A 14,823-nucleotide genomic window follows, 5' to 3' on the forward strand; every position below is an offset into this window, starting at 1 on the left:
GGTCAGACAGGAGATGTCTCAGAAGCTTCCACACAGGCCAGCAATAACAGAGAAGCTATTTCAAACCAGGTAGAAACCAAGAACCAATGCTCAAGAGTGCCCTCTCTACACACAAGTGGTGGCATGCGCATACACGTGAGAATGTGTACACCACACACACACACACACACACACATGAAAGGGAGGAGGAGGGGAGAGAGGGGGGGAGAGGGCAGATTTTAAAAGTTTGGATTAAAAGAACTTGTTTGGGAACACGGTGTGTGGTCTAGCCATACCAACTAAAAAAGGGGGAGGGATGGGGCTCTAGAAAAAAACATCACAGGCCATGTTACAGGCTCCTGAAGGCTCCCCTAAAATCCCTCCTGAGTAACCCATGAGAAACTTGAGTGTGTGTGTGTGTGTGTGTGTGTGTGTGTGTGTGTGTGTGTGTGTTCATACCTGATACATATTCTTGTTTGCTTAGGTTTTGTTTTCTTTTTCCTCTGTGTAGCCCTGGCTTCCCTGCAACTTTCTCTGTAGACCAAGATAGCCTTAACCTCAGAGACCAGCCTGCCTCTGGCTCCAGGGTGCTGAGATTAAAGGTGTGAGCCACCACCACACAGCCCTTTTATATATTCTTGTGTCTGATATAACTCAGTATAACACCTAAATTGTAGGTAGGGACAATCTCTAAGAATCCTCCAACTGTGGGAAGGTGAGAGGGTTTAGTTGGAAAGGCTGCCAAACCTGATGACCTGAATTCAATCCTCCCAAACAGTGGCAGGAGAGAACTGACTCCCACAAAGTGTCCTCTACCCTCTATGAATGTGTTTAGGCACAGGCACACCAACCTGAGGGAGCCTGCTTAGCACCAGTTCTCTCTGGAAACAGAGATTGGGTGATGGGCAATTTGGGGAAGCAAAACTAAGTTTCACAAGGGCTAAAATATTGCTTACTTTTTGTAGTATTTAACTTTCTTAACTCTTTGCTATTCTGGGGCCAGAAACCATTGGCTTCCGGAGATTAACACCTGCTGCTGGGAGAAGGGCACTACTCTGACTCTGTTCTTTTCCTGAAGGCCCCTCACTGAGGGAGTTCATTAACTCCTTGTGAGCCAGAAAAAAATCACGAAAAAAAAAAAAAAACACTCACTTTGAAAAGAGGCTCGAATCTTTATTGCTAAGAAAAAGAAAAAGAAGACTCTTTCCTATTGATGTTCTTTGTGTTTTTATACTTTCTTGGGAACAATGGTCACATGGTATCCCAAGCATCTTTTATTCCAAACATTCATAACAAGTTTAAAACATAGATTCAAATCATAAATTGAACAAGGAGTTACAGCAAAAAAAAAAAAAAAATGTCTACATGTGTTTCCATTTAGTGGTACCTAACTGAACACTTATTATCTATCTTCTAACTCTATAAGTTCATTAAAAGTTTAAGGCAATAATTATATGTTACAATTCACCATGGTTTTGTCAAAAGGTAAATCTGTGTTGTGTCTCATTTTGAAGTTTTGTATAGATAAATCCAGCCAATATTTTATTTTGTCCTTACATGTACAATAAATAATTCACCTCTAGTTTATGGCCTTTCCTTATCAGATAATGGTTTCACGGGTGACCTAAAAGGAATGTTTTTCCTGATTTGCTTCAAGCTGGATTCCTTATCCTGGCACAATTAGATGGCACATGAAGGTTTACAGAACTCTAATTGCAGCTTTCATACTATAGAGGGGTCAAAATTATTTGTATACATTTAGGAATTCTATTATTAGGATTTATTATTAGGAATTGTGAAATCATCATTTGTCTACATAACATTTCTACAAGATAATAAATCTTTGTTGATCTGCAGAAAATCTGCCCAACAGGGTGTACTAATGTACAGGAATTACTAGACCATGTGATAATGATAGAAAAGATATAACAATAACAAGAATAAATCCTGAGATGAGATCTCTGAAGGCCCTACAATTCAGTTTACCCATCGCAGCCATGCAAAATGGTGGGCCACCTCCAGAAAGTCACTTCTGAGTTTTTGCCTCTCCTAAACAGCTTCTCACACACACACACACACACACACACACACACACACACATAGAAATAACTATAGAAAGAGTCTCCCTCCTATTCCAAAAGGAGACCACCTCAAGGCTGGACAGGGAAAGGGAAGTGGCAGGGTGAGACTTTTGGTTCCATACACTGAGGGTAGCCATAGCTACTGCATCTTGGCTGAGGACCCTTCACTCTGGAGGTACACTCTGTACTCTGGGAGTGTAGTGCTTTACCATACTTGCCTTCTAAAAATAACCTGTGAAAGATTAGGGAGATTGCTCAATGGGTAAAGGTACCTGTGCTGCCACACCTAAGGACCCACAAGAAGAAGGAAAGAACCAACTTCTGCAAGTTATCTTCTGCATATCTCTCCTTCTCTCTCTCTCTCTCTCTCTCTCTCTCTCTCTCTCTCACACACACACACACACACACACACACACACACACACACACGATTGCACACACACAGCCCTAATGAAACATATTACTGAAAGGACATTTGTCTTTACTGACATACAAGATCAAAAACATTTAGCGATTTAGTGTGATCCAGACTCCAGAGAGGATTAGCAAAAAATCTCACAAACACAAAAAGTGTGGGGCTGTGGACATAAGCCCCATCCTGGTTAACAATTCAACAGAGTGTGATATGCCTTTAATCCCAACAGTATGGAGGCAAAGAATTTGAGGCCAGTCTGGTCTACACAGAGAGTTCCAGTCTGGCCAGGGCTACATAGTTAGACCATATCTCTAAAAGAAAAAAAAAATCAGACCAGCCAGATGGCTCAGGAGATAGAAGCATTTGCTACAAACCTGAGAACCTGAGTTTGAAATCCAGGGCACACATAGTAGAAGGAAAGAACTCGCCCCTGCAAACTGCAAAGTGTCTTCTGATGCAGTGGGATGGAGAGAGAGAGAGAGAGAGAGAGAGAGAGAGAGAGAGAGAGAGAGAGAGAGAGAGAGGATGATGACAGATGATAGATAGATAGATGATAGATAGATAGATTCATACATACATACATACATACATACATACATACATACATAGAGAGAGAGAGATAATAGCTATAAATAGACAGGCAGGCAGATATTATAGATAGGTGACAGTAGATACATACATACATACATACATACATACATACATAGATTAAATATGGTATTAATTACTTATTGCTATGACAAAATATTTGATGCAACTCAATGCAACTTGAAGAAAGGTTTACTTTGGCTCACAGTTCAAGGACACACTCATTGTAGTGAAGAAGAAACGGTGGCAAGATGTGATGCGGTCAACCACATTGCACCCTCTGTCAGGAAGCAGAGAAAGACACACAGGCATCACTTTCTCCATTCTCATCTCGTCAGAGACCAGAGCCCGTAAGATGGTACCATTCACATCCAGGGTGGGGCTTCGCACCTCAATTAACCCGGTCTAGAAAATTCTTTATAGAGATAACAGAGGCCTGCCTCCAGGATGACTCTAAACACTGCCCAACTGACGATCATATTAACCTTAACATCACCCAAAGGATTCAGTGAATCCTAGTGCTCAATGCAATAAACTTGCTACCAAGAGAAAACCTGAATAGATTCCCTGGTTTGGCTCCTCACACAGTGGCAATTCACTACTAGTTTCCTGATAGCTTTGCTGTAGATGATCCTTTAACTGAAGCCACCGGAGGATGTCCCCTTCTTGTCCTCCAGGGGAAAGTGGATCTTCTCTGTCCCACAGTCTTCCCGATATCTAGGGTAAAGTGGCTAACTGCTTTCTTCCCTGCGGTTCTTAGTCTAGATGGTCTTTGCCAACTGGAGCCTCCACCTTCGATGGCTTTCTAGCCTTCATAGCAAAGCTAGGGGGAGAAGACACATGAGTTCCAAAATTAGTGATCTTTAAAGTAAACTAAGAGGTTGGGATGCAGCTCAGTTGGCAAATTGCTTGCCTAGCATGCGTGAAGCCCCGGGTTCCATTCCAAGCACAGCATAACCCCGAGTATGGTGGCACATGCCTGTAATCCCAGATCCTGGGAAGTACAAGGATCATTATCAGCTACCTGGGAAGTTGAAGGGCAGCCTAGGACATGTGAGATCCTTCCTCGGTTGGTCTATCAAGGAAGTCTACTAAAAGCAAAGGAAGCTGGAGGGTACATTTAGATTTCCCCTTGATTTTGCAAGATGTAGTCTACCATGATTTTGACATGTTCAAAACTTTTCTAGAAGGAAGAATTCATTTCTTATAGCATGGTCTTACAACACCCATGTCTCCCTGCTGACACCAGGGTAGGAATGTCACATTAAACACACCTTTCAGACATCTACCACTTACTAAACAGACCTTTCAGCCACTGATGTACTTTCAGCTGAGGGACACATAGGAGCCTTAGACTGGTTTTCTCTGCTCTCAGTTAGCAGCCCCTGTGTATGAACCCTGTGAGCAAACCTCTGCCCAGCCAGTTTGAGTGTCCCTTTTCATTGCTCTCTGGGGAGGAGTTTCTTTAGTGCCTCTCATTGGCTGTGGAATCACCTCCCCTGGGCAGGATGCCAGGTCTCAAGACAAGAGCCTCATTTCCTGTGTAGACTGTTCTCCCGGGCACTACAGTAGCAATGGTGCCTGTCCTGCTGTCCCTGCCTCTCCTTCTGGGCCCTGCAGTCTTTCAGGAGACTGGTGAGTAGACAAAACAAAAGAAGATTGGGAAAGAAACAAAGGGGAGGCAAAAAAAACGAACTGTTGGGCCACGAGAAGGACCCTTCGTGTACCTGGGATTCCCGTATATCCGGTACTAATGGGTTTGTAAAGTTGCCAGTTAACTTAGTGCGTGAATCTGAGAGCTACTGGTGTGGCTCAGTTGATAGCATGCATGTTGTGCATTCAGGAAGCCTTAGATTCAATCCCTCAGCACCACGTAAACCAAGTATCTCACACCTGTCATCCCAACACAAGGGAGATTCAGAAGTTTAAGGCAAGCATATGCTGTATACTGGATTTTTTTAAATCTTCCTTTATTGTAGGCTTCATGCATGTGTAGCAAGCATGTATCAACTGAACTACACTGCTAGTACTCAGCTCCATGCTCTTCAAGGTCTTATTTAACTCAAGTCCAGGGACTTCCTGAATGCTTCTAGAAGGGTGAACTATAGTAACTGGCAACTTTACAAATCCATGACTACCATCAGTGGGCTGGAGGTCTGGACAGTAAATGGTAGGTGCATGGAAGGTGTGTTATTCTTACAGTGGAGTCAGATGGTGGACTTGAATGTGGACCATACAGTTTCCTCTACTCTCTCCCGTCCCTTTCTTCCATGGGCTGGACACACTTGTTTGACTCTGGAGGAAAGCAGAAGAGTTCCCGGGGGAAATGCAGAGGCAGGCTAGAAAACTCTATGAGGAAACCAGGGCTTTCCTCTGCAGAGAGGTAAGACAAGAGTCCCTAGGAGAGAAGACAGCAGGGAATCCAGAGGGCCACATCAGTGCCAGGATGGGAATGAGGCTGCTTGTGGCACATAAATTTTTGGATGACAATTCCTAAACCAGGCCCATTTAAAAACCTTGGTACATTCTCAGAATGCTACTTAATTATTTATTTATACCTGTTTATAATAAAGCATTGTGTTTTGAATGTTAGGTATTTTCTAAAGGGGCTGGAGAGATGACTTAGTGGTTAAGAATAGTTACTGCTCTTGAAGAGAACCTGTGTTTAGTTCCTGCACCAATGTAGCAGCTTATAATTACCTATAAGTCTACTGCCAGAGGATCTGTCACCCTCTTCTGGCCTCTTTTGTCACTGTACATATGATACACAGACATATGTATGTGTGTATATATATTTTTAAAAATATATATTTAAAATGTTAAGTATATTCTATACCGAAAATCTGCATTAGTAAGGGGCCTCTAAAGAAACAGAACTAGTAGGGTAGATGCACAGATGGGTGGACGGACGGACAGACAGATGGATGGTAGATGGAAAGATATGGATAGGTAATGGGTCAATGGGTAGATATATGACAAATAGAAAGAGCGATAGATAGTGTCTTAGAGTTTCTACTGCTGCAACAAAACAAGATGACCAAAAATCAAGTTGGGGAGGGATACTTCCAGATCATAGTCTATCACTGGAGGAAGGAAGTCAGGACAGGAACCCAACAGGGCAGGATCCTGGAGGCAGGAGCTGATGCAGTGGCTATGGAGGGGTACTGCTTACAGGCTTGCTCAGCCTGATTTCTCATAGAACTCAGGGCCATCATCCTGAAGATGGCCCCACCCACAATGGGCTGGGCCCTCCCCCATTGATCACTAATTGAGAAAAATGCCTCAAGTGGAAACATTTCCTCAACTAGGATCCTTCCTTCCTCTAGAATGGCTCTAGCTTGTGTCAAGTTGACATACAAAATCAGCCAGTATAGGTAGGTTGGTAGGTAGATAGGTAGATAGATAGATAGATAGATAGATAGATAGATAGATAGATAGATAGATAGATAGAGGAGAGAGAGAAAGAGAGAGAGAGAGAATATATAGACAGATAGATACAGGCAGATCCCTAGAAATTTATTTATGGACCAGCCTAGCTGTACTAATGAACTCAAAGTCCAGCGAGAGACCCTATCTTGAAATTTTTAAGGTGGCAGACCAGAGAGATGGCTCAGCAGAAATAGTACTTACCACCACACCTGATAACTAACTTTGATTCCTGGTACCCACATGATGCCAACTCCTACAAGTTGTCCTCTGATGGCAACACACAGAGTAACATGTGCACAAGTCACACACACACACAAGTATAATTTTAAAAACTAAGATGGCAAAGGATGAAGGATGACATCCCAACTTGACCTCTGACCTCTACACCATGTACATACGCACACAGCCATAAGAACCATACACACACACACACACACACACACACAATTTTATATGTAATGTAGGGAATACAATGTAGAGACAACACAGAACAATCTCTGACATGTCTTCCTGAGGAAAGGCAGAGTCCCTGCACTTGAGTGAACCTCCCACGATATGCAAGTGCAGGAGAGGAAGAGGGTTCAGGGCCAGGTCCTTCCTCCTGGGGCTCTGCAGCTCCACAGTGAGCCTCCTGTGCATAAACCCCACCCCTCAGAATCTTCTCTCCTTCTGCAGGGTCTTATTCTCTGAACTTCCTCTACACCGGGTTGTCCAGGCCCAGCAAAGGCTTTCCGAGGTTTCAAGCCACCGCGTTTCTCAATGATCAGGCCTTCTTCCACTATAACAGCAACAGCGGGAAGGCGGAGCCCGTGGGACCATGGAGCCAGGTGGAAGGAATGGAGGACTGGGAGAAGGAAAGCCAGCTTCAGAGGGCCAGGGAGGAGATCTTCCTCACGACCCTGAAAGACATCATGGACTATTACAAGGACAGTACAGGTCAGTGAGCTCCTATAGCCCAAGGAGTGTGGGGGGAAGTCTTACCCAATACAGCCCATGAGTATGAGTGGAAAGGATTCCATAGGATGGAACAACACACACACACACACACACTAACAGACACAGGAGGGCAGGAAGCACAGGTAGGCATGCACAGGTTCATCCACAACACACAACACACACACACACTAACAGACACAGGTAGACATGCACAGGTTCATACATAACACACAACACACACACACATGCACGCAAAATCACATCTACCTCCTCCTTTTCCTTGGCTTTCCCGACCCTCACCCCAGACATGACATCAACCCCTACAGCATTCTTGAACTATGAGCTATGACCCCTCTGGGGGTTTCTTATCAGACATCCTGAATATCAGATATTTACATTACAGGTCATAACAGAAGCAAATTTACAGTTATGAAGTAGCAATAAAATCATTTTGTGGTTGGGGGTTATGATACCACGAGGGACAATATTGAAGGGTCTCACTTATTAGGAAGGTTGAGAGCCACTACAAGGAAGTGGTATCAGAGTCCCTTCCTACCCAGGCACCACTGGCCTTCTTTTATCTCCAAACCCCAACCCACTTGAGAAGAAATCAGATTCAACACTACCCAGGTGAAGAGCAATAGAGAAGCACTCCCAGCATCCTCCTCTGAACTCCGAGTATGCACACATGGGTACACATATGTGCATACACAACCATGTGCTTACACTATACACACACACACACACACCATAATTACTTAATTAAAAAATTAACAATAACTTGCAATTACTAAGCAATTACTCTGTGCCAGGCTCAGGTGTGAGCACATCTAATAGTCAAAACATTAACTTCGAAGATTATAACTCTTCTCATTTCAGGGATTTTTTTTAAGTATTTTACTTAAACTTAACTATATTTTATGGTTCATCCAACAAAACAGGTGAGTGAAGCAGGGAGAGATGTGGAATTTAAATCCAGACAGCTTAAGAGCTTTTAGAGCCAGTGCCACCAACATCACTCAGGCCAGAGTAAACATCCAGTGTTGTAATCAGACTGATCTGTGGTAGACTGTGGTTACTTTGTGTAAGCGTCATTGTTCTTGGGCAAGGGGTGAAGATCTTTGGTGATTTGGAATAAACACCAAACAGGTTTGGAGGCTAGTGGCTCATCAGGAATTCCAGCATCCAGAAACCTTGAGATTGCTGTGAGTTTGTGGTAGCTGAGCAAACATAATGAGATCCAGGCCAGCCTGGGCTAAAGAGAGTGGTCCTGCCTCAAAAATAAACGAAGGCATAAATAAATAAGATAATAACCACTGAAAGGAGGGAAATGACCCAATTACGTATAAAGCAACGATTGGAACGCAATATAGACCTGACACGTAGGAATTCCGATGATCTATAGGAAACCACAAATAACTCCTATTTAACTTAGAAATAGAATCCAGCGTGTGTTTAATTCTGAAGAATTCACCATCCACTAAGACACATAAGTTCATTAGATAAGATGGTGTAAAACTGCTTCAAATCTGAGAGCTTACCTAGCATGCAAGAGGTCCTGGGTTCAGTTCCCAGCACTGCGTAAAGTTGAGTACTGTGTCACTCACCCATAATCCTAGCACTAGGGAGATGAAGACATGAGGGTCAGGAGTTCAAAGTCATCCTTAGTACCGAGAGTATCTGGGGCTATCACATGAGACCCTGTTAAACAGAAATAGACTTGGAATCTATCCACAACGTATGAAATTCTCCAACTATAATGAATGTGTTCCCTCTCAGAGTAACCTGAAACGCCCAGTCAAGTAGTTTCCTCTTCTGCTGTGTGCCTGGCTAGCAACCTGCTTGCCAAGATAAAGAACTGAGTGTTTGCATGTCCCAAGCACACAGGAATTGCAAGTCACTCAGCTGGAGTTGGCATCCATCTGACTGACTCCCTATGGGATCGGGGAGGCTTCAGGGTCTCACACCTTTCAGGGAATGTTTGGTTGCGAGATCACCAATAACAGAAGTAGTGGAGCAGTCTGGAGGTATGCCTACGACGGAGAGGATTTCATCGAATTCAACAAAGAAATCCCAGCCTGGATCCCCTTGGACCCAGCAGCTGCAAACACCAAGCTGAAGTGGGAGGCGGAAAAGGTCTACGTGGAGCGAGCCAAGGCATACCTAGAGGAGGAGTGTCCTGAGATGCTGAAGCGGTACCTGAACTACAGCAGAGCCTACCTGGACCGAACAGGTATACGCTGCCTTTAAGATCTACTCCAAGTACGAAACTGAAAACTAAGTTCATCTCAGTGCAGGGGACAATGGCAGGACAATGGCCCCACCAACCTCTAGTGCTCCCTTCATCCTTCAGGTTTCATAAACTCGGAGTCTTTCCTTTTGAACACATCACGTGAGAGCCAGAAGGAACGGTCATCCAAATTTTAGGTCGGAAAAGCCAGGGGAGCTCGATGGTAGAGCCCCTGCCTAAAATGCCCCAGTGAGGGGGCTGGGGCGTGGCTCAGTGGTAGAGCCCCTGCCTAGAATCCCCCAGTGAGGGGCTGGGGGCGTGACTCAGTGGTAGAGCCCCTGCCTAGAATCCCCCAGGGAGGGGCTGAAGGTGTGACTCAGTGGTAGAGCCCCTGCCTAGAATCCCCCAGTGAGGGGCTGAGGGCGTGGCTCAGTGGTAGAGCCCCTGCCTAGAATCCCCCAGGGAGGGGCTGAAGGTGTGACTCAGTGGTAGAGCCCCTGCCTAGAATCCCCCAGGGAGGGGCTGGGGGCGTGGCTCAGTGGTAGAGCCCCTGCCTAGAATCCCCCAGTGAGGTACTGGGGGCGTGACCCAGTGGTAGAGCCTCTGCCTAGAATCCCCCAGGGAGGGGCTGGGGGCGTGGCTCAGTGGTAGAGCTTCTACCTAGAATCCCCCAGGGAGGGGCTGGGGGCGTGGCTCAGTGGTAGAGCATTGTCTGTCATGTACAGGAGTCTGGATTTAATCCTCAGCACTTAAAAGAAAATCAGGAACAAAACTGACTCAATGGCAAAGTTCCCTAAGTAACCTCCACTTGGCAGCACATGCTGTAATCCAAGCACTGAGAAAGCTGAGGCTAGAGGTCGTGATGAGGTAAATGCCAGCCTACAAGACAAGAGACAGGCCAGCTAGACCCTGTTTCAGAAATCAGGTGGGAGGGACAAACATAGAATAAACTGGGACCCAGCTTCTGCAGGCTCTCAAATTCCATAGTTCAGATTCCAAATTCTACGGTAGTTCCTCAATACAGTGAGGCCTCTTGCAGACAGAGCCAAGGAGCTGGGCTGATGTTCTGGTAGCCGGGAGCACTGGGGCGAGCCATGAAACACACTCAAGGCACTCAAAATCTGGGCACGGCAGCACATGCCAGTAATCCCAGCACTCAGGGCAGGGATATCACAAGTTCAAGGACATCCTGGGCTATGCAGTCTCTGTTTTGTTATCTGTGTGGATGTATGATTTGTATATTTGTATGTATGCATACATTTTGTCTGTATCCTGTCTCTGTTTTGTTATGTGTATGATATAAGCATGTATGTATGTATCCTCTCTCTATGTTTTGTTATCTGTATGTATTTATGATATGTTTATGTATGTGTGTATGTGTATGTATGATGAGTGTATGTATGTATGTATCCTGTCTCTATGTTTTGTTATCTGTATGTATTTATGATGTGTGTATGTAGGTGTGTGTATATACGTGTATGTATGATGAGTGATGTATGTATGTATGCATGAGGGTACATATGTATGATGGTGCATGTGTATGGAGATCAGAAGACAACCTCAGTTATTGGTACTGACTTTCCACCTTGTTTGAGACACCAGGTTAGCCCACCCACCAGCTTCCAGGTAGTTCCCTGTCTCTGAGCTCTGAGAACAGAGACAAACATGACTGCATCAAACTTTTACACATGTTCTAGAGATTCACACTCAGATCATTGTGTTCATGCAGCAAGCCCTTTACCCACTGAGCTAGCTCCCCAGTCCCCGGTCTCAACCAGTTGCCATCAGAAGTCAATACACCATAACAAAAGGTCAGAGAGTGGCTCCGGGTATGCCATAGAACCCAACAGGGAAAGCCCTTCCTGACCCTCACAAAGGTCTGTTGGAGAAGTCAGACTGGATGGTCGTCTAGGGGGTTAGAAATGAAAGAGGCATATCAGGAAAAACCCCACCCTGAGCTCTCTGTGTGCACACTCTCTCCCTCCACAGATCCTCCCACGATGATAGTCACCAGCCGCATGGCCCCAGGAAGAAACAGGATATTCAGATGTCTGGCCTATGACTTCTATCCACAAAGAATTAGTCTGCACTGGAACCGGGCCAGCAAGAAGCTGGCATCGGAACCGGAAAGAGGTGTTTTTCCCAATGGAAATGGCACGTACCTCTCCTGGGTGGACGTGGAAGTCCCCCCACAGAACAGAAACCCCTTCTTATGCCACATAGAACACAAGGGGCTGTCCCAGTCTCTCTCAGTGCAATGGGATGAGACAAGAAAAGTTAAGGCTGAAAATAACGTTGTAGCTCGGCCTCAGTAAGTTACCCTCTCTGCCTGACATGAGAGAGTTGAACTTCAGACGTCCATGTCACCAACAAGGTCTTCCATGGGCCGCTGTACAACAGCCAGCGAGAACCCAAGGAACGGGCGTGGGCACGGAAGACTTGAACACCACGCACTGAGTTCACTCTCAAAGTCAAGTCGGTCACCTTGCCTTGTAAAACACCTCCTCGATTAATCTGTAAACCCTCAGGCCTAGCACAGCATAAAAAGGCATTTTAAACTCTGAGATGGTACCGAAGTGTGGGTTGATTTTGACATGTGCTTGATTTTGACATGACACATACTTGATTCATGTGAACATCTTCATTCTCACTCAAAGATGCCGTTCTACTTTAATTTCTGGCACGGTGAGAAAATACCCCCCAAACAAAAGCAGCTATCTTCCCAGGTCTCCGTTGTATGACTCTAGTCCCGGGAGGGTGAGAACAAACATCTGCTCACCTCAGCTAGGGAACCTATTGCAGATCAAAGGATGGATATCACCGGTCCAGCTGAGCGAACTGTAATTCCTGTAGGGTTTTCTTATGTTCCTTTGGTGCCCAAATAACTGCAGGGTGTTTCTATGCCTACTCTAACCCATTCTGTCTCCCAAATAGATGACACAGAGACCTGGTATTTTTATTAACAAGCACTAAGCTGGGCAGGTTCTGAGCTATATGAAGCTCCTAAGGCTGCCTATTTCCCAACCATGTGGTCCTTCACCTTCAATCTGAGTTTTGCCCTGGCTCAATCTGGTCCACATGTGTCCTCACGGAGACTCCCTGCTCACGGCACCACCTCATGATCTCTCCATACCTTCTTCCACTTGTGGTCCTTCTCTACTCTTGCCTCCTCTGGGACCCACTGAGGAAGTCCCGCCCTATCTTTTCCACCCAGCCTATTGACTGATTGTCACTTTTACTAACCAATCAGAGATGTTGGAAAACAATCTTTATATAACACTGAGACCCGAGAAGCTTGACCATGCCATTCTCAGGGCTGCAACCAGACATCTGGACATAGAAATCAAGGTCTGAATACACGGTGCACCAAAGCATCCTCCAACGGTTTTACTGGTATTGTTTACATAAAGATGGGTAAAGGGGTTACATACAGGAGCAAAAATGACTCAAAGACATTTTCTGAAGTCCACTACAGCAGCATGGGTGACAATTCATGAAAACTGGAAACCTGGAACCCACTACATAACCTATAGGCAGCTCAGTAATGAGGACAGTGTCTATTTCAGTCCTCTCAGCTAGTGTGAGCCTGTCCTGGCAGCAAGGCTGGTCTATGCCTCTTCCAGGAAGTTCATCTAGCCCGAGACTGTCTCTAGGCAATCTTTATTGCTCCTATTTGCTTGGAAAGGGCGGGGCCTAGTGACTCTGATCAGTTTCAGTGACTTCCTGAAGCTATTGAGTTGTTTACTTCCTGAGATCCCCTGCAGAATGGAATATTTCACATACCCATAGACCAGAGGTTCCAAACCTATGGGTAGCGACTCCTTTAGAGGTCAAATGGCCCTTTCACATGGTTGTATATCAGATATTTAGAATGATTGACAACACTACCAAAATTAGTTATGAAGTAGCAACAAAAATAATTTTATGATGAGGTCACTACAGCATGAGAAACTATGCTATAGTGGTCACAGCATTCAGTGGTTGAGAACTACTGCCTTAGACCATCCTATTGCTTCACCCCCCCCCCCTTTAAACATTCTATGTCTTAACAAGCTTCCCTCCAAGTTGGAAGCTTGTAATCTTGAAAGAAATTACAGTTTCGGTCCATCACTCACGGTGAAGAAGCCAATTCAGGACCTTGAGGCAACTCATCACATCCTCATCAAGAACAAAGAGAAAAATGAATGCATGAGTGCCTACAAGTGTTCAGTCCCCTCTCTATGTGTATACAGTTCAGCGTCTCCTGCCTAGGGGATAGAGCCACCCACAGTGGGTAGGTCTTCTCACCTTGGTTAACATCATTGAGATAATCTGCCACAGATATGCTCATAGGCTAACCTAATCTGGACATTTCCTCATTGAGACTCTTCCTAAGTGACTCTAGGTTGTGTCACATTGGCAACTAAAACTAATCATCAGAGGGCTAGAGAGATGGCTCAGCGGTTAAGAGCACTGGCTGCTCTTCCAGAAGTCCCAAGTTCAATTCCCAGCAACCACATGGTAACTTAAAACCCTCTGTAACAGGATCTGATGCCCTCTTCTGGTGTGTCTGAAGACAGCTATAATGTACTCATATAAATAAAAGAAATAAATCTTTTAAAAAAAAAAAACAAACAACTAATCATCAAGGCTGTCAAGGTGGCTTAGACGTAAAGGTGCTTACTGCCAAACCTTATGACCTATGCTCAATCCCCAGGGCCCATATAGCAGAAGGAAAGAACCAACTCCTGTAACCTGCACATGTAGCACATGTATTCTCTATCTATCTATCTATCTATTCATCTATCTCTATCTCTTTCTCCCTTCTTCCCTCCCTCCGTCTCTCTGTGCTTCTCTCAATTTTATCTCATTAAATTTTTAAAAGAAGCTTTTTGTATTTCTTCACTTTTATTTTTATTTTGTGTGTACAATTATTTTTCCCCCATCTTTGTCTGGGTACCATCATACATCCCTGATGCCCACAGAGGTCAAAAGAAGGGATCAGATCTCATGGAGCTGGAGTTATGGATGATTGTAAATCACTACAGGGATGCTGGGAACTGAACCCAGGTCCTCTGCAAGAGCAACAAGTGTCCTTGACCACTGAACCATCTCTCCAGTCCAATCAAAACAAAACAAAACAACAAAAAATCACCACAACAACAACAATATTTTATAAACCTTGAT

General features: G+C 44.8%; 1 protein-coding gene across 1 annotated transcript; it reads left to right on the plus strand.

Annotated features, from left to right (window-relative positions):
- The first annotated feature begins 4,614 nt into the window (after positions 1 to 4,614).
- On the plus strand, positions 4,615 to 12,221 carry Azgp1 (alpha-2-glycoprotein 1, zinc-binding). Its single transcript, XM_052168038.1, has 4 exons — positions 4,615 to 4,697; positions 7,167 to 7,427; positions 9,385 to 9,660; positions 11,647 to 12,221. Exons 1-4 carry the CDS (start codon positions 4,637 to 4,639, stop codon positions 11,970 to 11,972), a joined length of 924 nt encoding a protein of 307 aa, XP_052023998.1. The 5' UTR covers positions 4,615 to 4,636; the 3' UTR covers positions 11,973 to 12,221.
- Positions 12,222 to 14,823: the final 2,602 nt, after the last annotated feature.

Source organism: Apodemus sylvaticus, chromosome 22 (genome assembly GCF_947179515.1).
Source record: "Apodemus sylvaticus chromosome 22, mApoSyl1.1, whole genome shotgun sequence".
Lineage (NCBI taxonomy): Eukaryota > Metazoa > Chordata > Mammalia > Rodentia > Muridae > Apodemus > Apodemus sylvaticus.